Source organism: Mesoplodon densirostris, chromosome 16, assembly GCF_025265405.1.
Source record: "Mesoplodon densirostris isolate mMesDen1 chromosome 16, mMesDen1 primary haplotype, whole genome shotgun sequence".
NCBI classification, from domain to species: Eukaryota; Metazoa; Chordata; class Mammalia; order Artiodactyla; family Ziphiidae; genus Mesoplodon; species Mesoplodon densirostris.
In genome coordinates this window covers 16,570,123-16,593,238 of record NC_082676.1, presented here as the reverse complement: position 1 = coordinate 16,593,238, position 23,116 = coordinate 16,570,123, and the positions used below count along the sequence as shown (strand labels likewise).

Here is a 23,116-nt window from a genome sequence, read left to right as displayed (position 1 = left end):
CCACTCGGCTCAGAGGCACAGCTGCTTCATGTATATCATGAGAATCCAGCTCTGACAATCCAGGAAATTCCATTCATCCCAGTCTTCGGTCTCTGGGAGCAAAGGGATTTTGTCCATCTGGCAATTCTTGAAAGGAGGGATGTGATGGGGCGCAGGAATCCGGGGCTGGGGGCCTTCCCAACATTTTGAGGCCACCCCCTGAGAGTTTAATCCCCCCTGATGGAACCGCATGTTCAAGAATCTCTGGAGGTGAGCCAGAAACAGAACAAGGGAAAACTTTTGCCTCTGTGGGCCTGGGCAGTTGATGGTCATCACTGGGTTCATGGAACACCTGACTGTCCTCAAACAATTTGGCAAAGATGCAAAAGAATGATAATCGTGGTGCTGGTGATGGTGTGAGGAAAACTGCCCTCACACAATTGTACATTGCTGAAGGGGGTTATAAATTTGGTGCAGCCCTTTTGGAGATTAACTGGGGTTCTGCTAATAATTAAAATGCACATTCTTTTCGACTCAGCAATTCCGCTTCTAGGAATTTAATCCATAAAAGTACATCTGTTCAAGCAAGGACAGGCAGAGACATGGGGGCACCCCAGCAGGCTAATGACTTGACACGCCTTGCAACAATTATGCTTAAATATCTATTAAACAAATAGGGAGGGGCAGTGGGACCTCTGACAGGGGTGATTTGGATTTTTGCTTGTTTGTGTTAATCCACTCAAGACTACCATAGACCTTGTCAGGGGAGACCACAGAATTCACATTTTGACCGTGAACGTCACGAGTCAGTCCCTTGCAAAGACCTGGGCTAACGGCATTATATTTCCAATGCATTCTGCTGATGCTCAAATATCCCTGATAGGATAAGGTACCTGGCTGAACCATCCCTTTAACCAGCTTCGTGAGCAAGAATATGGTCCAAGGATGTTCACTGCAGCCTCGTTTGTAATTGTAAAAACATGAGATGGTTTCAATCTCCATCAAGAGAGATCTGGCTAAATAAATCATGGTACATCCGAACTGTGGAATATAAGGCAGTTGTTAAAAAGATTAAGGCAGTATGTGCATAAGATGAAAAGATCTCAAAACATATTAAGTTTAAAAGCAAGCTGAAGAACATTATGTAGGTAGTCCCAGTTGTAGAAAATAAAAACAAAAAACACAAACCAGAATAGGTAAATGGAAGGATGCTATAAGTGAACTGTTAACAATGGTTACTTCAGAGGTGCAACAGAGGTAGAAGTAGAAAAGGGGTTTTATTACTTTTTATCTTCTATTATTCTGAATTTCCTTAAATTTTAGCAAGTATGTTTTTCTGAACAACGTAAAAAAAGAAAAAGAAAAAAAAGAGGAAAGAGAGAAGTTCACTGTATCTCAAGTGGCAGAAACTGTCCTGAATAAGATCAGACTCTGGGGCCAGAATTATAGTTCTATCACTTACTAGCTATGTGACTTGGAGCATATTTTAACAATCTCTATGTGCCACAGTCAGAATTAGATGAGTGAATTTAGCGAAGCATTTAGAACAATGCCTGCTGCATAGTAAGTTCGAAACTCCTTAACCTGGCATTCAAAGCCGTCCTCACCTGGTGCTAGGCTGCCTTCCCGGGCTCATCTCTAATCTCTTTCCCCACCCACACCAGCCCTGCCAGCGACTCATGGCTCCCAAAACAAACCACACACATTCCTACCTCTGTGGCTTTACCTGGAATGACCTTTCTCTCCCTCGTCTCCATCTGCAAACTCCTAAGCAGAGTCACCCATCACCTGCAGGGACTCTCCCAGACCACCTCTGGGGCAGTTAGTAACTCTCTGCTCACTTGTCCCTCTAACCCACCACTGACTGTGTCAAATCCCATTCTGTCTTGGCCACTAGGCTGTGAGTCCCCAGAGGATGCTGGCCATGCTGATCCACTGGGTGACCAATGCCCCAGCACAAGCCTGGCCCAGGGTAAGTGCTAATCAATGTTTGTGAAAGAAATCCAGCCAAAGGTCAGATCACAGTTAAGACCATTCTAGAACCAGATCTCCTGGCTCTGGGGTCTCAACTCCCAGTTCTGCCATTATTCAGAGGAATGACCTTGTTTGAGATACTTAACCTGTCTGTACCTCAGTTTCCTCATCTGTACAATGGGAATAATAGTACCTTCCTCATAGGGTTGTTTTGAGGATTAAGTGAGTTGATATATGTAAGGTACTTAGAATCCTTCTGGCTCCTAGAAATAAGGACTACATGGATGGTTGTTAAATAAAAATTAAACAGGCTCGAACATGGGCAGTTACCTAGACCTACCTTGACCTAGCCTAGGGCCAGACCCTCTTCCCCAGGATGGTCTGCACACCCTGTAGGTGCTGGAAATGAGCACTGGCAGATGTGAAGGCACAGCTTGAAATAGCATCAGACCATTCTTCTTGTTGGTCAAGGACAAACCTCAGTCAGGTGCCTACAGGTCTCTCAGACCTGTCAATCTCTTGTCAATGTCTGTTTTTAGCAAAAAGAAAGCAGTCTTCAGGATTAGGATCTTTGGAGTTAATTGTTTGACCTCAGACTTGAATAACATCATTCTGCTTTCAGAACTTCCCGTGCTATGGGTCTCTCACTTTCAACAGGGAGTCGAAAGTCTTCCTTTTCAATAATTGTACATATTTTGAAGTAAGTTGATTTAAAGATAGAGATTAAATTGGAAAGCAGAGGTGATACATGGATATAGCAAAAACTGGGACTCTGGCATGCAGAAGATGCAAGTTTGGGAAACAGTTGTAGGGACTATGAGAGAAGACAGAGGCTTCCCTTGGGGTGATATCGTTCTCAGGGAGACTCAGATCCGTACAAAATGATTCATCATAACCAGATTCATTGTAACAGCGTATATCTCCTTGCATGCCTTCAAAGCAAAATCCATTTACATGGGCTATCTCTTTTACTCTCTGCAACAGTACTTTGGAAGAGAATGAACATAATTCCCATTTGACTGAAAGGGAAAGTGAGACACAGGAAGGTGAGGTAACTTGCTTAAGTTCACACAGCTTGTAAGTAGCTGAACCCAGATTCAAACCTGGGTCAGTTCAATGCCATAACCCAAGCTCTTGGCTACTTACCCAAGAAATTCACCTCCCAGCAACTCACAAAGCCAACTCTAACCGTGCATTCAACTTGGGAATTTCCAGGGTCAATCTGGGTGTGTGTCTGTTGTGTGTGGGGGGGTAGTTTGAAATGGGGGTGGGGAGGCGTTGGAGCAAAGGACAGACCAATTCAGGGGGCCCTGTTTTCAGGGCCACACTGATGCCACCCTGGTCAAAAACCTGAGATGTTCCAAGCCTCACACCCTGAGGCAGCTGAGATCTCCTGCAGGCCAGCCCCTGCCTCTGCTGCAGGGGCACAATGACAACAATAACAACAAGAATCCTAGACAATGACAACAGAAGCTAACATTCATTGAGTCCTGCTTCCAGCCCTGTGAGGAGTGCTGCATATACAGTCTCTGATGTAACCCTTGTGAAAACATTTTGAGGTAGATGCCATTATTCTCCTTTTAGACATGAAAGAATTAAAGTCTGGAGGGAAGATGAAATCTAGCCAGCAAGAGGCAGAGCCAAAGCCCCCACTCTGAACCACTCCCTGGGCTCCTTCCAGAAGGGAGCCATTTATCAGGGTGTTGTCACACAACCAGAAAAGTTTAGCGACCTCCCCAAATATCCCAGCTTCCCTCCACAGCCCAGTATCCACGACCTTAAAAGGCATCACAAAAAGAGTTCGTAGTCACAAAACCAGGAACCAGGAAGCTAGCTCCCCCCTTGATCACTCGGTGACTATGGGTATCTCTTTGTCCTTCTCTGTACCTCAGTTTCCCCATCTGGTCAGTGAAGGAGTTGGACTATCTCCTTAGGGCCCTGAATGGGTCTAGAGCAACACTGTCCAAGAAAAATATAACGTGAGACACATATGTAATTTTTTTTACTTTTCTAGTAGCCACATTCAAAAAATTTAAAAGAAACAAGTGAAATTAATTACAAGAATACACGTTCTCTAACAGACTATATCTAAAATAAAATCATTTCAACCTGTAATCAATATAAAAAATTATTACTAGGTTACTTTACATTCTTTTCTTACTAAGACTTTTTTTTTTTTTTTTTTTTTTTTTTTGTCTGTGTTGGGTCTTTGTTGCTGCGCACGGGCTTTCTCTAGTTGCGGCAAGCGGGAACTGCTCTTCATTCTGGTGTGCAGGCTTCTCTTGTTGCGGAGCACGGGCTCTAGGCACGCAGGCTTCGGTAGTTGTGGCACGCGGGCTAAGCTGTTCTGCGGCATGTGGGATCTTCCTGGATCAGGGCTCAAACCCGTGTCCCCTGCATTGGCAGGCAGATTCTTAACCACTGCACCACCAGGGAAGCCCCTCTTACTAAGTCTTTGAAAACCAGTGTGTGTTTCACATTTGTAGCACATTTCAATTCACATGAGCCACATTTCAAGAGCTCGACACAGACATACCGCTGGTGGCTACCATATTAGACAGCACAGATCTAGAATCATTTTCAATCCATAGCCCATTTTAGGGGATGAGACTTCTCAGCTTTCCCCTTCTCCCTGGGAAACTGTCCTGATCCTAGACTTTGAGCTGATAGCTTCCATGTAAGCTCAGGGCAGGGAGCCTGAGGCCACAATAGACAGAAACCCTAGGCCTGCCTGGGCCTGAAGGCTGGTGGGAAGGCTTTCTGTTCTCTGCAGCCCGATTACTCATCAAAGCCCCTGGGAGAAAGACAACCCTGCTTTTCCTCCTAACCCAAAGATTACCTTAATTGGAAATTCAATCTGAGTTTAAAACCGAGTCAGGCAGCTGCCCCCCACATGCCACCAGCCGCGTGGGCATCCAGGATGAGGAATCCAAATCTCCCCTAGACTCCCCTCCCAGTGGCACCGCGTGGAGGAAGCTGGCACCACCTTCTCACTCCAGAGACTCAGTGCCCAGCTGTGGGCCTGGCAGCCTTCTTGGAGGCAGCTCAACAACTTCATGTTCAAGGGCACAGCCTTGGCAGGAAGCACAGGGAAAGCAAAGGGGCAGAGAGGGGCAAGAGTTTGCCCCCAGCAGGGGAGAGCCCTCCTTCTCTCCAAGCTTCGATTTCCTCACTTTTAAAAGTGGACACGTTAAATAATGTCAATGACTGCTTTTACTGCTGGCTGCTCTGTGCCAGGCATTTTACAGGCATTAGCTCATCTATTCCCCCCAAAAAACCCAGGAAGAAACAAGATCCAGGGTTCAGAGTGGTGAGGCAACTTGGGCAAGGTCACAGCAATTCAGTAGAAGAGCCAGAATTCTAACTCTTGGTCTTCCAAATCAAGAGCTTCAGCTCTTACCTAATCTAAGCTCTGCTGTGTCCCAGGGTGGCCCCAGACAGTCCTGGCTTATACCTGTCGTAACTATATACACTTGGCATAATCATTTTAAATGTTCCATTTGGAAGAAGAGATAAATCTTCCGTACAGAAGGATTCCAAATCATGTATGTGGATACTTCCCCCTCCAAAAGGTAGAGCTTAATTCCAGACCCTTCTCCGCCCTGAGTGTGGGCTGAACTTGACGTCTGTGTTTCAAAGATTAAATTAGGGAAAGGGGAAAATGGTAACTTTACAGTAGAAAAAGCTGGCAGACACCACCTTAAAGTCCGGAGTTTAGGTAACAGTGAGGTATGAATGTTGGCTTTGATGAATGTATGACTGTAATGAAGGAAGTTAACATTAGAGGAATCTGGGCGGAGAGTATATGGGAACTCCCTGTACTATCTTTGCAACTTTTCTGTAAATCTAAAATCAGTACAACATAAAAGTGTTATTTTTAAAAAGTGCCCCCTGGGCTTCCCTGGTGGTGCAGTGGTTGAGAGTCTGCCTGCTGAAGCAGCGGACGCGGATTCGTGTCCCGGTCCGGGAAGATCCCACATGCTGCGGAGCGGCTGGGCCCGTGAGCCATGGCCGCTGAGCCTGCGCGTCCGGAGCCTGTGCTTCACAACGGGAGAGGCCACAACAGTGAGAGGCCCGCGTACCGCAAAAAAAAAAAAAAAAAAAAAGTGCCCCCTTTTACTCATAAAAGTGTCCAAGTTTGGACAATAAATTATATGATCGCCTGGTCACAAGCCTGGCTCTGCCCCTAACCAAGAAGTCTTAAGAAAATTACCCATACCTTCTGTCTGCCTTAATGATACTAACTACTCATATGTTCATGACAATTTAAAGTTTACAAAGTTTAGAGTGGGAAAATGTGCTGGTTAAAGCTTTGGAATCAGAAAGCCAGGGGCTGAAGCCCTGGTTCTCTCACTTGCTTGTCAGGTGGGCTAAAACATATTGTCTTCCTTCTCTGGGCCTCAGTTTCCACATCTGTAGAATGAATTCATCGAAGGACAACAATGACTAGTAATACTGATAAACTCCTTGCTAGATGTCCAGCACTGTAGTAGACACTGTGATCTGCTACCTGGTTTCCCCTTCAGAACCAAGGATTTATTTCTCCCCTCCCCCTGCCCCCAACCCAGCTGCTCAGAGTGCTGCCCGCTGTCAATCCTGTCCAGGGATTGCCCTTGGCTGAGGAGAGCCATCCAGCCCCAGGTCATGCCCCTTTCTGGAGGTGAGCCTGCATCCAGTGCAGAGGGTGTAAAGATCCAGCTCCCTCACTTCAACTTGGGATAACTTTGAAGGTCATCTCCACTGCAGGCTGCCCCTTGTGGTCGGCTGATGAATTGTGGAGACCGCACGGCAGCCCAGCATCTCCCTCCGCCCAGTCCTGCCGCCTTCCCTTCGCCACAGGTGTTGATCCTGAGAGGGATCCTGTAAACTTCCTGCACACTAATCTCCATCTCAAAGTTGGCTTCCAAGGGAACTCATGCCATGACAGGGCTGTGAACCACTGGACTTGCACTATGTTTCTTAACTCTCAGACCAACCCCATTTTTATAAATGAGACAACTGAGGTTGATTTAGCCAAGAACATACAACTAAGCAATGGTGGCACCACAGATGGGGAAACGGAAGTTCAGACGGGCAAACTGATTTCCCCAGGTCTGAGCTAAAAGATGGTAGGGCCAAGATTTGGCCTTCGGTCTGCTTAATCCTGAAGACCACAGTGCGAAAGCCTCCAGCCCAGTTCATTCTGAGCCACCAGCAGGATTGCTATAGGCACTGGGACAGGCTAGTACCTGTCACCACTGTCCTGCCGCACCCTCTGCTGTTCCCGCAGCTCAGCCACATTTGCAAAATGGGAATAATAATAGTACCTACCTCCTCACGATCTTGTAAAGATTAAATGAGTTAATGTATGTAAAGACCTCAGAATGGTGACTGGCTCATAGGAAGCTCTTCATAAGTATTAGTTAGAAGAAAATCACATAAGCAGCATAAAGTTGCAACTGTGAGATGTTCTAAGAAGACATCCATGCAGCTGAGTGCGAGATGGCCTGTGATGGGGGATTGGGCCTCATGAGCTCTCTATGGGGGTCAGGCTTGACCTGAGCTCCGAAGGAGGAATAGAAACTAAGGGGGCAGCAAGAGAAAGGAAGAGCAGTCCAGGCAAAGGAACCAGGAGAAACAAAAGCCTTCTGACAGGAAGAACCAAAGAAGGAGAATAAAAGGCCAGTGTGACTGGTACAGAGAAAAAAATCCAGGTCCAAGGAAAGGGTGGTAGAAAATGAGGCTGGATAGGAGGGGAGGAACCACCTATGACCTGGCCACTAGCTACCTGGGTGATTTGGGACAAGTCACCTTATCCCTCAGTGCCTCATTTAGCTCATCTGTAAAATGGAAATAAAAATAGTACCAATATTATAAAGCCGTTAAGGAGACTGAATGAGTCAATACTTGTAAACCACTTAAAATAGTGCCATGCACACAGTAGGTGTTATAAATCTTTGAAGGCAACATTGGAACTTTTTCTGAAGTACAATAAAAAGACATAGAGGGGCTTGAATATGCATGAAAGGGTAGGTACTGAATGGATGGAGGGTGGATGGATGCAGGGCTGGCGGATGGGTGGGTGGAGGTGGTTTAGTGAATGGAAGGGTAGATGGATTGTTGGATCTAAGTATGGTTGGGTGATGAAGGCCGTTGGATGGATGCATAATGGATGGATAGTTGGATGGCTGGGTAGGTGGGTGGGAGTGGATGTTGTTTCAGTGAATGGAAACATGACTGGGTAATGGGGTGATTGGATAAACGGAGGTAACTGGGTGAATGAAGGTGGCTGGGTGAATGGATGCATGGTTGAATAGGATGGCTGGTGGTTCAGTGGATGGGAGAAGTTGAGTGAAAGTGGGTGCTGGGGATGAGGGGATGGACGGGCGGTTGAATGAATGGCTGGTGGCTGGATGGGTGGATGACTGCGTGGTGGGGTGGGTGTAAAGATGGAAAGTTGAATGGGTGGATGATTGGGTGGATGGGTGGTGGTCTGGGTGGGTATTAGAGAGGTTGAGCGGCTGGAGGTGGCAGGATGGATAGAGTTGGGTGAACGGAGGGGTTGGGGGAGTGGATGACTGGCTGGATGGCTGGATGGGTGACTGGGTGGCTGAATGAGTAAGCAGAAAGTTAAGGGGCTGGGTGGATAGGTGGGTAGAGAGATGGTTGTTCACGTTGATATTATAACGGTTGGGTGAATGTAAGGTTTAAAAGTGAAGGGAGGGGTTGGATGAATGGGTGGATGGGAGTCACTGAGTGTATGGATGGATGGATGGATGGATGTCTGGACAATGGATGGATGGGTGAACAGGTGACATGAGATCCCGAAGCACCTCCAATGAACCCTCTATATAGAGTCCTCTATATAGAGTCATGGAGGAGCCCCTGATGGAGAAAGAAGCCGAAACAGGGCCTCCTAGGTTGCCCTGGCCCAGGATTTCTTCCCCGAGCGGGTCACAACCCATCTGCGCCCGCCCCCGGGGTCCTACCTGGAGGCGGCGATCTCGGCCTTCTGGCGCGCGATGGCGGCGGCACGCTGGGCGCCCTCCACGCTGTGCTCCACCTTCTGGCGGACCTTGCTGCTCTTGAGCGGCAGCACGCGGCGCTTGGTGCCCTTGACCAGCACGTTGTGGCGGTACTTGCCCTCCTCGCGATGGCCGTCGGGCAGCGTGGTGCAGCCGTAGCCGTGGCGCAGGTTGTCCAGCCACTCGCCCTCGTAGCGGAGGCCGCTGGAGCGCTCGCTCACGCCGAAGCCCGAGCGCTTGTCGTTCTTCCACTCGCCCATGTAGGTCTCTGTGGTGGTGGCGTCGATGTCGGCCTCGAAGGGCGCGGCCTCGTCAGCGCCCTCGGCGCCCTCGCCCAGGCTGGCGGTGGACGCGGCGTCGCTGGCGCCCGAGCTGAGGTCGCTCTTGAGGAAACTGACGCGGCTGCGCTGGCTGCCCAGGGACGCGCGCGACTCGGCGCGGCGCATCTTCCCCAGCAGCGCGCCCCGCTGGAACAGGCCGCCGCCCTTGGCCGCCCGCGCCGCCGCCGCCTCGGCGTTAGCCAGGAGGCTGAGCGCGAAGCCACCGCGCGGGATGGCGGGCGTGGGCAGTGTGGGGCCGTCGGTGGCCGGCGAGGTGGGCGAGTCCGGGGCCACCGTGCCGTTGCTGTGCTCGCTGCGCAGGGACGAGAGCGACGTGCGCAGCGGCGAGCGCACCACCACGGCCATCCCGTAGGGCACGCTCTGGCGCACGCCGTAGCCATGGCGCATGCCGTTGGTGAACTGGCCTTGGTACGTCCCTGCGGGCGAGGAGAGGGCGGTCAGTGGGGCGGCCCGACGGGGCCCCCGGGGGCGCCGGGGCGGGAGGGTGCCAGGCCGTTGCGGGGCAGGGAGGGTGGAGTGACCAAAGCCGGTGAGGCTCCGAGTGTGTGAGGTTGCGTGAGTGAGTGTGGGAGAACAAACGCGTGCAAGCCAGAAGTCTGCGTAGCGGTGTGAATATTTCCGTCGGTGGGAACGTGGCAAGGCCACGAGCGTGCAAGATGGAGTGAGGTGGTGTGACGCCGAGTGTCGGTGTGTGAAGTTGTGCCGCGAGGCGGGGCCCCGGGAGTGCGTGCCAGGACACGAGCAGACAGGCCGGAAGGAGTTTGCATGACCCGTGTGAGTATTTCTGTTGGTGGGAATGCGCCAGGATCTTTACTGTGCGAAATCGGGTGAGGCTGAGTGAGTCCGTCTTAAGTGTGAGGTTCTGTGAGCAGATGAGGCTCTGTGAGTGTGCACAGATTTGGAATCACACAGAGCAAATGAATGTGCCAGAGCGCGAGTGGTATGACAGTGAGTTTGTGCGGTAGTGTGAATACTGCATCTGTGTGAGTGTGCATGTAGAAGCGTGAGTGTGCAAGGCAGTGTGTGCACAGAGGGTGACCGAGATCACGTGAGCATGGGACCAAAGCCGGTGAGGCTTTGAGTGTGTGAGGTTGCGTGAGTGAATGTGGGAGAACAACGCGTGCAAGCCAGAAGAAGGTTATGGGAGCATTTGAGGTCTTAAGTATGCAGGAAAGGCAAAGTTGAGTGAGGGTGCAAGACTGCTAGAGGATCAAAGAGTGCAAACTTGTGAGCAGGCAAGGCTCTGTCGGTATGTGAGGTTGAATGCGTGTGCATGGTTATCCTAGTGTGCAAGGTGACGTGAAAGTCCAAGGTCATGAATGGATAAGACGGTGAGTTTGCATAGCGGTGTGAATGTTGCAGGGCACAAGCGAGTGTGTATTTGTGCAAGGCCATGGGTAGAGGAGACTGTTAGGAGCGTGCCTATCAGTGTCCTTTGCCTCTGTGAGTGTATGATGCAGGGTGTACACACTGGAGTGAGTGCCCAGTGGAGGTGACATTATGGGTATGTGTGAGGTCTGAGTGCACAAGGCCATCTGAGTGTTAAAGCACAAAGTAATCTGAGACACTCGAGGCTGAGTGAGTGTGTGAAGTTGTGCGCATTAATGAAACTGAGACCATGTAAGACGACGTGTACGCAAGATGGCGTGTACAGGAAGCTGGTAACAAGAAGGCCTTGCATGTCCATGAGTGTGAATACCTGATCTCCTGGGAAATAGAATCTGTGCATGTGGCCACGACGTGAATAGAGAGGCAGCACAGAGTAATGGTTAGGAGCACAGACTGCGGAGCCAGGCTGCTGGGTCCGAACCCTGCCTCTGCCCTTGCTAGCTGTGTAACCTTGGGCAAGTGACTTAACCTCTCTGAGGCTCAGCTTTCTCACCCATCAAACAGGTAACAATTGCCTCTTACCTCATAGGGTTGTTGGAGGTTTAAATGAGTTAATATTGCTGAAGAACTAAGAAAGAAAAGATATGTGTGATGTGATTTTACAAAGTTATGCTAGCGTGTGAGGTCACCTGAGTTGTATGAACAAGCTGATACAAAGGTGACAAAATATCTTCGTATTCCACCCCCATCCTAACAGGCTGTGCTCCCCGGGGCTCCGTCCAAAACCTCCTCCCCGTCCTCCCTGGGTGATTGCATCATCTGGTGTTTTTATAACTGCCATCTGTGTCCTGCAGATTCTCCTGAATATATCCCCAACGTCTTCCCCTCTGCAGCTCCACATGTTGCCTTGGAGATGGATGCCCCCAGATGTTACACAGCATCTCCAACTCAACACCTCCCCTCACCCCCACACACAGCTGTTCTGCCTTCTTGGTCTTTCTCTCCACAGCAGCACCACTGAAAGCCATCCCTCTGCCTTCATCTTTGTGCCTTTTGTATGTAGAACAGTGCCTGACACATCATGTTCACTGAAGTGAGGGGGGAAATTCAGAGCCGTTGTTTTAAACACAAGCTGATGTGCTGCCCTGGTTAACCAAAAAAACCAAATGGCTTGCCAACAAATACCCAGGATGGCTGGTAAGGGGCTCTTAAGGTCAGCCCAACAGGCATGTTCCCATTTGGACCTTTGCACTGGCTGTTCCCTCTGCCAGGAACTCTTCTCCTACCTCTATCCTTCAAGTCTTTGCTCACTGGGGACTACCTGACCACCCTATTTAAAACTACAGTCTGCCTGTGTTCCCACAAGCACCAAGATATCCGTGATCTACTTTTATTTTTTTTCTATAGCATTTATCACCTTCTGACATACCATATGACTTATTTATTTATATTTATTGCTTTATTGCTTTTCCTCCCCTGCTAGAATGGAAGCCTTGTGGGTGCAGGGATCTTTCCTGTTTTCTGTTCTGATGTATCCCCAGCACCTGGGACAGTGCCTGGCACATACAGGTGCTCCAGAAATATTTGCTGATTGATTGGCTTGAACCTGTCCAGAAACGCCATCTCACTGTGTGACCTTGGGTGACTCTCTTCCTTTCTTACAGGCTCGATTGCCCCATCAGTCAATTACATGTTGGTGATGAGGCTCTAAGGTTTGGCCTCACTTTGAGATGCTGGGCTTCTAGGAATCGGGGCACTGTGACTCTGGAGGCAAAGGATAGTGAGTCCCCATGACTCCACGCGGCCTGGCCCCTCCCAGCACAGACTGCTCCAGCTCAGGGTCCCACGCCTACCCAGCCCCAGCCCTTTGTGTGTGAAGAGACCCCATCAAGGATCACGTACAGTGCGGGGGGTTCACTTAACACCTCTCAGCAATCCTGTGAGGTGGGTCTCATGCAGATGCTCATTTACAGGAGAGGAAGTTGGTGATCTGAGAAGTTACTAGACTTGATCAAGGAAGCAGGATCAAAACCCAAGTCTATCTGATGCCCAAAGCTCATGCTCTGAGCCCACAGTTCTCAATCCTGGCTGCATGTGAGAAGCTAAAGATAAAATACAGATCCCCGGGCCTTGCCACCTGAAATTGTGCTTTAGTTTGTTGGGGAGAGTGTCTGGTGCTTCTGGCCCTCAGTACAGCAGGCAGGAACAGCCAGGGGTGAGAGGACAGCAGGGCTCACCTCCCTTCAATGACCAGCCACGAAAAACCAACGATCAGAGAATATCAACTGTAACAGGGCCAAAGAGAAATGGAGAGAGACAGAGAGAGAGATGAGAGCGTTGGGCATGACCTCGCAAAGGAAGATGCAAATACGCTCTGCATTTCTTAGGTGGATTGATGTTCAGAGAGGTTATGTGACTTGCCCAAAGTCACACAGTGAGGAAGAAGCAGAGCTGGGATTTGAACTGAGGTCTGACTCAAGGGGGGAAGTGGGATTATGTGGCAAGTGTAGAGAATAAAGAAATGAGAGTGTGGTACAAAGGATGGAAATGTGAGGAGACAGATAGAAAGCTATTATGCTCCATTCTCCAAGCTCATCCACATGGGGCCACATTGTGTGGGAAGCAGGGGGACAGAAAGAAACACAGAGAGAGAGACAAACTGGTTTCAAACACCATCTAAGCTGGGGAACCTTGACCAAGCTACTTCTTATGATTCTCAATTTCCTTACCTGGAAAGTAGAAAAATAATACCTGTTTTCCAGCTTCTTTGGGAGACAAGAAAAGATGGAAACAACCCAAATGTCCATTAACTGGAAAATGGATAAACAAACTGCGCTCAACCACACAATGGAGTACTAGTCCGCAATAAAAAGTAGCATGTTACTGAAACACACACCAACATGGATGGATCTCAAAAACATGCCAAGGGAATGAAGCCGGAGACAAATCATATGATTCCAATGACATGACAGCCTGGAAAAAACTAAACTATGGTGATAGAAAGCAGATCCGTGGTTACCAGAGGGGTAAGGGGGATCCGCTGTGCAGGGGCACAAGGGAACTTTCTGAGTTGATGCAAATGTTCTGTATCTTGACTATGCTGGTGGTTACACAGGTGTAGACGTTTGTCAAGACTGTGCACCTCAGCGGGGGTGGGGTTGGGGGTGTGGCGAATTGGGCAATTAGGATTGACATGTATACACTGATGTGTATAAAATTGATGACTAATAAGAACCTGCTGTATAAAAAAATAAAATAAAATTCAAAAAAAAAGACTGTGTACTTAAAATGTGTTTTATTGCATGGAAATTATCCCTCAATAAAGTTGATTTGATAAATGAATAATTTGTAAATAAATTTTTAAGGAAAAAAAAAACCCTACCCAGTACAGTGCCCTGCAAATATCCATCAGGAAATCCTGTCCACTCTACTTTCCAAGTGAATCTAGAATCTCGCCACGTCTCACCACCCCCATTGCTGCTAGATGGCAGTCCGAGCCACCATTATCTCCCTAACACACCTATCAGAGGGGATTCTGTTCAAATATAATAAGGCAGATCACGACACTGTTCTGCTCCTTCTTACTCAGAAAAAAAGCTGAAGTCCTTAGTGACCCACAAGGCCCTACCTGATCTCATCCCCATCACTCCTCCATCCTTACCTCCTCCCATTCTCCCCTTTCCCTCACTTCACTCTAGCCACAGAGGCCTCCTTGCTGTTCTTCCTGAACACTAGCCATGGTCCTGCCTCAGGGCCTTTGCATATGCTGTTTGCTCTGCCTAGAATGTTCTTCCTCCAGGTATCTGCATGGCTCACTCCCTCACCATCTTCAAGCCTTTACTCAAATGTCATCTCACTGAAGACTCCCTCACCACCCAATTTAAAATTATAACCCCCACCCAAGGTTTTTTTTTTTAATCTCCCTTCTTTGCTTTTTTTTCCTTCATAGCATATCTAATATTACATATATTTTGCTTTTTCTTTTGTTTATTAACCATCTCCCCTACTGGAATGTAAGTTCCACAAAGGCAGGGATTCCGTTCTTTTTTGCTCACTGTTGTAGCCTTAGTACCTAGAACAGTATCAAATAGGTACTCAATAAATATTTGTTGAATGAGTGAGTAAGTGACTAGCATGCTCTTTCCAACTATTTTCTCTTCTTTCTGTTCTATCCATCTGAAAACAGGTCTGCAAAAATGACCAGAGAGATATTTAATAGTTCCTATAAGACTCACCGAAGATGACACAGCTAATAAATGCACAGAGTCAAAACTCACACCCATGTCTGGCTGTGCTCCTTCCAGAAGTCTCAGAAGAAAGAAGAAAAAATATATAAATCAAAGGGGGAAGTGAGCAAGAACAGAGCAGAGAAGATGGTAAACCAGAGGAAAGAAAGAAGACATCTAATCTCCAGATTGGACAAGTTTGTGAAATTAAATCAACCAGTCTACCTTTGGCTTAAGTTTGGAGTGAGATGGGCTGACGTGGCCACTTTAAGCCCAGGAAAAACTGAGACTGCAACAGGAGAACGGCTCTTGGCCTCCAGTTGGGGAGGAAATGGCCAGGCTATATTAGGAAACTTACGAGCAAGTGGCAAGAGGCACAAACACCCAGGGGAGGCTGGGAGTGATGGGGCCCTGGGAAGGGGGAAGAGCCAAGTGCTGGAGCCACCCCCTGCCTGACTGTCTAATGCAGGACAGTTCTCTCTGGGGACAGGAAGAACGCATCCAAAGAGGGAGAGGAGGACCCACCCACAGCCATCTGGCTGAGAGGAGCCTCTATGTAAGGAAGTGCTTCCTAACACCCTTGGGGATGATCCCCTCACTGGGACTTGCAGACATTACAAGGCTTCCCACTGCCCACAGGGTAAGGACCAAGATTCTCAGCAGCCTACAAGGCCTGGAGTGGGCTGCCCCTGCCCACCTTTCCTAACTCTTTTTGAATGGCTCTCCAGTCACACTCGCCTTCCTACCTCAGGGCCTTTGCACATGCTTCCCTTCTTTTTCTTGGTGTGCTCTTCTCTCTCCTCCCCTGGCCAGCTTCTAGTGATATTTCAAGATTCACCTTAAATCTGACTTCATCCAGGTTGATTATTTGAGCCCTTCCCCCTGAGTACAACCACATGATGTCAGTACTTCTGGGCATTGTGTGTAGTAGCAGCTAACTGATTATTATGATCGTTTATTCACCTTAAGCCTTTCCTACCAGACTGTGGCTTCCAAGAGGGAAGGCATCATATCTAGCTTATTTGCTGTGATCTCAGCATCTAGCACAGTTCCCAGGCCTGAGGAAGCTGTGAGTTAACATCTGATGAATCTGGGAGTATTTTCTCCTGAATGACACCCTGCTGTTCTTTCAAGGGCAGGAACTGCATCTTTTCTTTCCCCTCATGACTCAGCACATGGTAAGTGCTCAGTAGGGACTGGCAGTGGCTACCGAGAATACTCACATCTAACTCTGGGAGTTATTGGGATATCTGTAAAAGGCTGGTGAAGTCTGTAACCATGGTAAATGTAGTCCTAATATACAGACCAGGCTCCTATGTTTAATAAAACCTGAATATCGCCTTCTCCCTGCAATTCCCCTTCAGGTTTAGTAAAGAATAACCTGGGTTTTAACCTTAACTCTGACACTGGATAGTTCTAAAACATGCATAAGTTATTGAAACCCCTTAAGCCTCAGCTGTCCTATAACATGGAGGTAATGATACCTACTTTATATGTTTTTTTTTGTTTTTTGGGGTATGCGGGCCTCTCACTGTTGTGGCCTCTACCGTTGCAGAGCACAGGCTCCGGACGCGCAGGCCCAGCGGCTGTGGCTCATGGGCCCAGCCACTCCGCGGCATGTGGGATCTTCCCGGACCGGGGCACGAACCCGTGTCCCCTGCATTGGCAGGCGGACTCTCAACCACTGCGCCACCAGGGGAGCCCTTTATATGGTTTTTCATTCATTCCTTTGAATCAGCAAGTATTTGCAGTGCACCCTGCATTCACTGGGCTAGGTGCTGGGAATGCAGTGCGAATAAATAGACGTGGTCCCTGCCCTCAAGGGGCTTGGAGTCTAGTGCCAGCAATAGACTGGATTTAATCAATCATCAGAAATAAATGTTAAGCAGCCCCAGCAGTGTGGTCCAGAGAGATGATGATCCAGATCTTGGTTGGCAGTGGAGTGGGGAGGGTTGGTTGACCAAAGATTAAGTGAACTCTATGTGAGGCAGCTAGCACACAGCAAGTGCTCAATAAAGGCTAACATTTTGGCAGGTCAGAGTCTTTGCTCAGAAAAGCTGGCAAAGGATTAACTGGGATTAACTGGGAAGATGAAGAGGAGCCAGGGAGGACAGAGAGAACTCAGAGGGAGAGAATGAGGCCAGCTCTGGTTTTCTGCCTAGGTGTGTGTGCTGGTAAGAAAGCGGGCTTGGGCTTCCCTGGTGGCGCAGTGGTTGAGAGTCCACCTGCCGATGCACGGGATACGGGTTCGTGCCCCGGTCCGGGAAGATCCCACATGACGCGGAGCGGCTGGGCCCGTGAGCCATGGCCGCTGAGCCTGCGCGTCCGGAGCCCGTGCTCCGCAACGGGAGAGGCCACAACAGTGAGAGGCCCGCGTACTGCAAAAAAAAAAAAAAAAAAGAAAGAAAGCAGGCTTGTGGCCTGGAATGCCCAGCTTTCGCTGGTTTGGGAACACCCCTGAGTCAGGCCTCAGAACTTCTGTCCTTGAGAAGAAGAACATTTGGGGATCTGCTCATCAATGAGACCTGCCTCCACACCCTCTAAACACACAGGATGGAGGAGTTTCTGGAAGCCACGTCTATAGTTTAAGATCCACTCCCCAGGGCCAGAGATTACGACTTAGTTGATGTGGATACTGGAAAGCATCTCAGATGATTCTAACATGCATCCTGTACAAGTTTTCCACTGACCTACAGTTAGCCAACATGCTCTGTTCCTTTGTTGTAAAACCTGCTAACTGATGCCCTTAGCACCCGGACGTGCCTGGCCAGCAGCCTATGCTCTAGCAAATCCACGCCTCTGTTCCCACATGCGGGACTGTGTGTTTATTTAAGACTGTTCCTAAACCTGTTCACCTCCATTGTACTCATTATTGAAATTTTGTTATTTATTAGTATTTGTTCTCTAAACCAAGGGACTCTGAGTGTACAGAAAAAGAGTCTTACTTCTCCAAACACAAGCTGAATGTTTTTGGATGTTCATAGGGAGACAGTTCCTTAAAAATCGCTCTCAAATTTGGTATGAATGGGATAACTATAAAAGGTTGGAACAAAATTATAAAAATCTAGACGTTTTCTACACTCGGACTACTTTGCACTGTCTTTAATTTCTTGCTCCATTTTAAAGAAATGAACAGAAACTGGAAATTATAGATGATACATTACAGGAATGGAAGACAGACAATGAGAAACTCCACTGCCATCAAAAAAAAGGCTTTGCTGGGAATTCCCTGGTGGTCCAGTGGTCAGGACTCTGTGCTTTCACTACCTAGGGCCCGGGTTCGATCCCTGGTCAGGGAACTAAGATCCCACAATCCACGAAGCACAGACTCTCTACCCCCCCCAAAAAAGCTTTGCCATCAAAAGGTTAGTGAATGAAAAAGACTGAATTATCTATACACTATATGTAAATGTGATATAAATTAAAATAAATGTCATAAGATATATAAATCATTTTTAAAATCTTTCTCTGATCTTACTAACATTCAATTAACCAGCTTGCATTTGGTATTGATGACATCAGATAAGAGGGCTTCTACGGTTTTAAACGTCAGTGTGAATACATTTGATTTGACAGAGAGAAAGCAAAGGAAGGAAGACACCAAAAGGGCAAGTAACCATATGCCAGCACCCTGATGTGCGACTTTCCCATAGGGTGTGAATCCAAGTTTTGGATGAGTTTAGTTAGGGCAAAACTGCACTTTTCATTCCTTCTCAGGAAAAGGATGCCTGTGGCCTGAGTCACTGGGGCCTCCATCCACTACCTGGCCTGTAGGAATCTTCCCAACGCGGTAGGTACTGCTCATCCAGTTCTGACCATAAGAGGCCAAACTGGAGGTGCATAGCCTGTGGAAAATTTTCCTGGCCGTATAACTTAATAATCCATTAAGGCAGGATCTCCAAAAATGTGTTTTGCAAAACTGGTGTTAATATATTTTATCATGGAAAAAAAGAAAAACAATTCTGAAGTCAAGACAGTTTGAGGAGGTTAAATGAAATGAGAGTTCTCCTGCCTGTGGGAGTTTGTCAGAACTCCTAAAGTGCTCCTGGGGACTATGGGTCTCCGTGAGGAGATGCTAGTTAATCAGAAGACCCTTCTTGCAGAACACCTGTCAGGTTTAGTATTCCACGGAACCCACTTTGGGAAATGATCATAAGGCTCACATCAGTTTAACCTGGTGGGGTCAGGGGAGCAGGTATTATTGTACAGCTACTGTTGGTTGTTGCTTACCGAACAACAATTGTCCTCTTTGCTAATAGAGCCTTAATTTTTGTCCCAGGGTCCAGTATTCCTCCCATGTGACTCAGAGAAAGGTCTCCAATCCAGGGGCAAATCCTGATTGCTCTAAGCCAGGCATTCGGGAATTCCCTGGCGGTCCAGTGGTTAGGACTTGGTGCTTCAGGCATTCAAGTCTATCTACCTTGCCTGTGATTGGATTAGACATGAGCATATGAACATGTGATGAACTCTGGAATTGAGACCTGAGGTAAGTCAGCAAAAGGTGTGGGGCAAGGGAGACAAGAAAGAGTTCTTAGTTCTTCTCAAGAGACACTTGTGGAGAAACATACCCTCTTTTTCTTCTGGATGTTGTTGCATGTGGACATGACTCCTGGAGCTGTGGCAGCCATATTGGGACCATGAGAGGAACTAGCTGAGAACAAAACTGACACTCTGTGGATGGCAGAGCAAAAAGGTAGCAGGAACCTGGGTTCTTGCTGATGCTGTTGTGCCTCCAAATTAACCAGTCCTGAGACTTCCCTGCCTCTGGATTCTTGTTTATGTGTGATTAGAAATATCCTTATTAAACAAGGTCTGTGCTGTCCAATATGGTAGCCATTAGATGCATGTGGTTATTGAGTACTGAATTTAAAAGTTTTAGTACAGGGACTTCCCTGGTAGCACAGTGGTTAAGAATCCGCCTCCCAGTGCAGGCAACACAGGTTTGAGCCCTAGTCTGGGAAGATCCCACAAGCCGCAGAGCAACTAAGCCCATGTGCCACAACTACTGAGCCTGCACTCTAGAGCCCGTGCTCCGCAACAGGAGAAGCCACCGCAATGAGAAGCCCGGGCACCTCAACAAAGAGTAGCCCCTGCTCGCCACAACTAGGAAAGCCAGCGCACAGCAACGAAGACCCAGTGCAACCAATGAATAAATAAATAAATGAATAATAAAAGAAAAGATTTAGTACAAAAAAGAATGTAAAATATCTCACTAATAATTACATATTGATTACATGTGGAAATTATAATATTGGGGGTAATGGATTAAATAAAAGATGTGATTAAAATTCATTTCACCTTTTTAAATGTGGCTACTGGAAAATTTTAAATTACGTTTGGAGCCCATGTCATATTTTTGTTGGAAAGGGCTAGTTTAGGCCATCTGGAGTTAGGGTTTTCTGTTACTTGCAGACAGAAAAAAATATCCAAACAGATACAAGTATTAGCATTCTGATTTTACAGTAGGAAAAACTGACCCTAAAAATGTAAATAACTTGCTCATGATCACACCAGTGTAGCGGTTGTTGGTGATCACAGCCAAGCATCCTGGCCAGTGCTTTCTCCTCTGTACCTCTAAGAACCTCAGAATACCCCTTACAAGTGAAAGGTTCAGAAACCCTCACCCAAACCTCAGCTCGGAAGAAAGCATGAGAGTTTCAGAAACCCAAGGGGAGACAGAGAAGAGACCTGTGGGTCAGACCATGGATTCCGCCTCCAAATACAGAATGAATGCTGAGAACACCATCCCCTCTGGCCGGTGACACCTGGCTATTTCTAGGAAACTGTTTGAGGTCCAACTGTCAGTGTCCCTAGGGGACTGAACAGAGATGGAGGGAAAGTAATCAGGAGTAGCTCCTCTCCAGGGGTCCCCACTGCCCATGGAAGTCCTTACCTGTCATGAAGTTCAGTGTCTTCATGACCTGGTCCCAGCTCACCTTCTCAGTTTTCCTCCCCAAATCCCCCAAAGCCTACTTTCAAAGCCACCTCCTTCAGAAACCTACCCAGGGCACCTTCCTTCCTCCAAACTCTCATCACTTCTTACCACCTATGGCCGCCCTCTTGTCTATATATTGTCTATTTTGTCCAACAGCCATCTCTGATCCTTCTCCAAGTCCTCTCATGTAGTCTTAGAAGTTAGTTCAAGATCTTTGGGCAGGACCATGGAAGCGTCATCAATAGATTTCAGACAGGGTTTAAGATAGAGCATGGCAGGTAGGGGAGTGAGCACCAGAAGAGTCCAAGGGTCACGGCTCCTGTCCAGGCACCCTAACTCTGATGAGGTAAACCAGGAATGCACATTGTGGTGGACACACATGCCCAGGCCACAGACAGCCACATAGGTGCTCTCGACTATAGGGGACCCAGCCCACCTTGATGAAGACCATGGGTCCTGTGTCCCAGAGGGGGCACGTCAAACCTGAGACACCTTTGGGAGCAGCGAAGAATAATGGAAATTGCTTGAGCTTTGGGAACAGACCTGACTCTGAATATCTCTTTCATCTCTCCCCACTTCCCTTTATCTCCACCCCGTCCATCTAGTGCAGGGCTGTGCCAATGTTCCCTGGTTGACTACAGTAACATCTGCCCTGGTCTTTGCCTCCCCAGATACCCACTTCAACTTTGTGACGGCTTCCCAGTACCTTGAGGGAGGATTGTCCCCTAGGAAACATATTCTGAGACTGAGATTGCATGTGGGTGATCTGGGGGCGGGGGAGGGCTCTCAGGACAAACAGCCGTAAGGAAGGAAGCAGGCTTCAATAAGTGGAAGAAGTTGAACAGTTGCAGCTAAAGCCTCACTGGATCCCATGGGGATCTCTGGAGCTGGTATGGCCCTTCAGAGTTGTCCAAAATCAAAGCAAGGAGGCTGGGTCTTTGTACTCCTGTATCAACTAGTCCTTAGCTATGGGTTACCCCCAGAGGGAGGCACCTCCTTTTGACAGAGGGCAATGGCCAGCTATGAGCCATCAGCAACCCAAACTCCCGGCAGCTGGGGAAAAGAGGACCCTGCTCCTGCGGGGTGTCTGAGGGTGTCCCACAGCATCTGCTGTAAGGATGAAATTCAAACTCCTCATTGTGACCCATGAAGCCCTCTTGGCTTGGGCCCTGCCAACACTCCAGCCTCATGTACCCCACTCTCTCTCTCAGTCTCTGTGCTCCCACCTTTTCTTGAACACAGCATACTCCGTTCCCACCTCCAAGCCTTTGCACTCAATATTCCTTTTGTCCGGCACCATGTGGTCCTCCCATCACCCATTCTTTAGATCTCAGCCTCAAGGCTAAGATCACTTCCTCAAGGAAGCCTTCTCTGATTACCCGACCAGACTAGGCTCACCCATTATCAGCTCATAAACCCTTCTACTTGCCCTTCAAATTATTTATCCCATGTTGTAATTAAATACCTGTCCAATGCTGGTCTCTGCTGTTAGAATGCATGCTCCTGAGGCAGTGACCCAAACTGCCTTGCTCACCACAGCATCTCCAGCCATCAATGTGATGACTGGCCCAGAGAAGGCATCCAGCAGATACTGTCAAATGAGTACATGAGTACATGGCCTTGGGCAAGTTCTTTTTGAGTCTATCTCTGCTCAGCAAAAGAAGCAAAGCAATTTTCCTTGCAGGGTTGCTGTGAGTGTCATGTGAGTTATCTAGCAGAGACCTCAGACTTTCAATAAATGTTGGCTCCCTTTACTTCTTGGGAAAGGATTGCAGGGTGATCGGTCATCCCCCTTTGCCTGAGGTTGAGGGGTTTCCCGAGAAACTTTAATACTTTCAGTACTAAAACCAGGACAGTTCCCAGGCAAACCGGGAGGGTTGGCTGCCCTAAATTTGGGTGGGAAGGAGAGAAGCGCATTTCATATTAGCACATTGTTCCTGGTATGCTGGTAAAACAGCTCTTTGGAAAAACAAACAACCCTGATTCATCGCGTCGGCCAATTTCCATCATCTAAATATTCCCACCCTGGCCAGTCAAGCTACCAGCAGTCGAACAGCCAGCTTGCAAAATTCCTGAAAACTTAACAATGCACCAGTAGGAGCTGATGCCAGCGCCCCGTAGCTAACACAGACTGTCGCGTTCCTGATATCCACACATGCACAACAGGGTTATAGACAGCCTCAACTCGGGGGTAAGCGAGAACATTTCAATCCCAAGAAAGGCACAGCTGGAATGGACCTTGAAGACCACCTAGTCCAAGGCAACAAGTCATCTGTCACAGGCGCTACCTCTTCCCCATCCTGTGTCCACAACAGACATTGTTAATCG

The 23,116-nt window shown here is 48.2% G+C and overlaps 1 protein-coding gene across 1 annotated transcript in view; it reads right to left on the bottom strand.

Annotated features, from left to right (window-relative positions):
• JPH2 (junctophilin 2) overlaps nt 1-23,116 on the bottom strand; it is a 63,273-nt gene that overhangs the window by 29,694 nt on the left and 10,463 nt on the right. Inside the window, exon 2 of the mRNA XM_060078004.1 lies at nt 8,922-9,714. Within this exon, the coding sequence (XP_059933987.1) occupies nt 8,922-9,714 (793 nt within the window). The remainder of the gene's footprint in view (nt 1-8,921; nt 9,715-23,116) is intronic.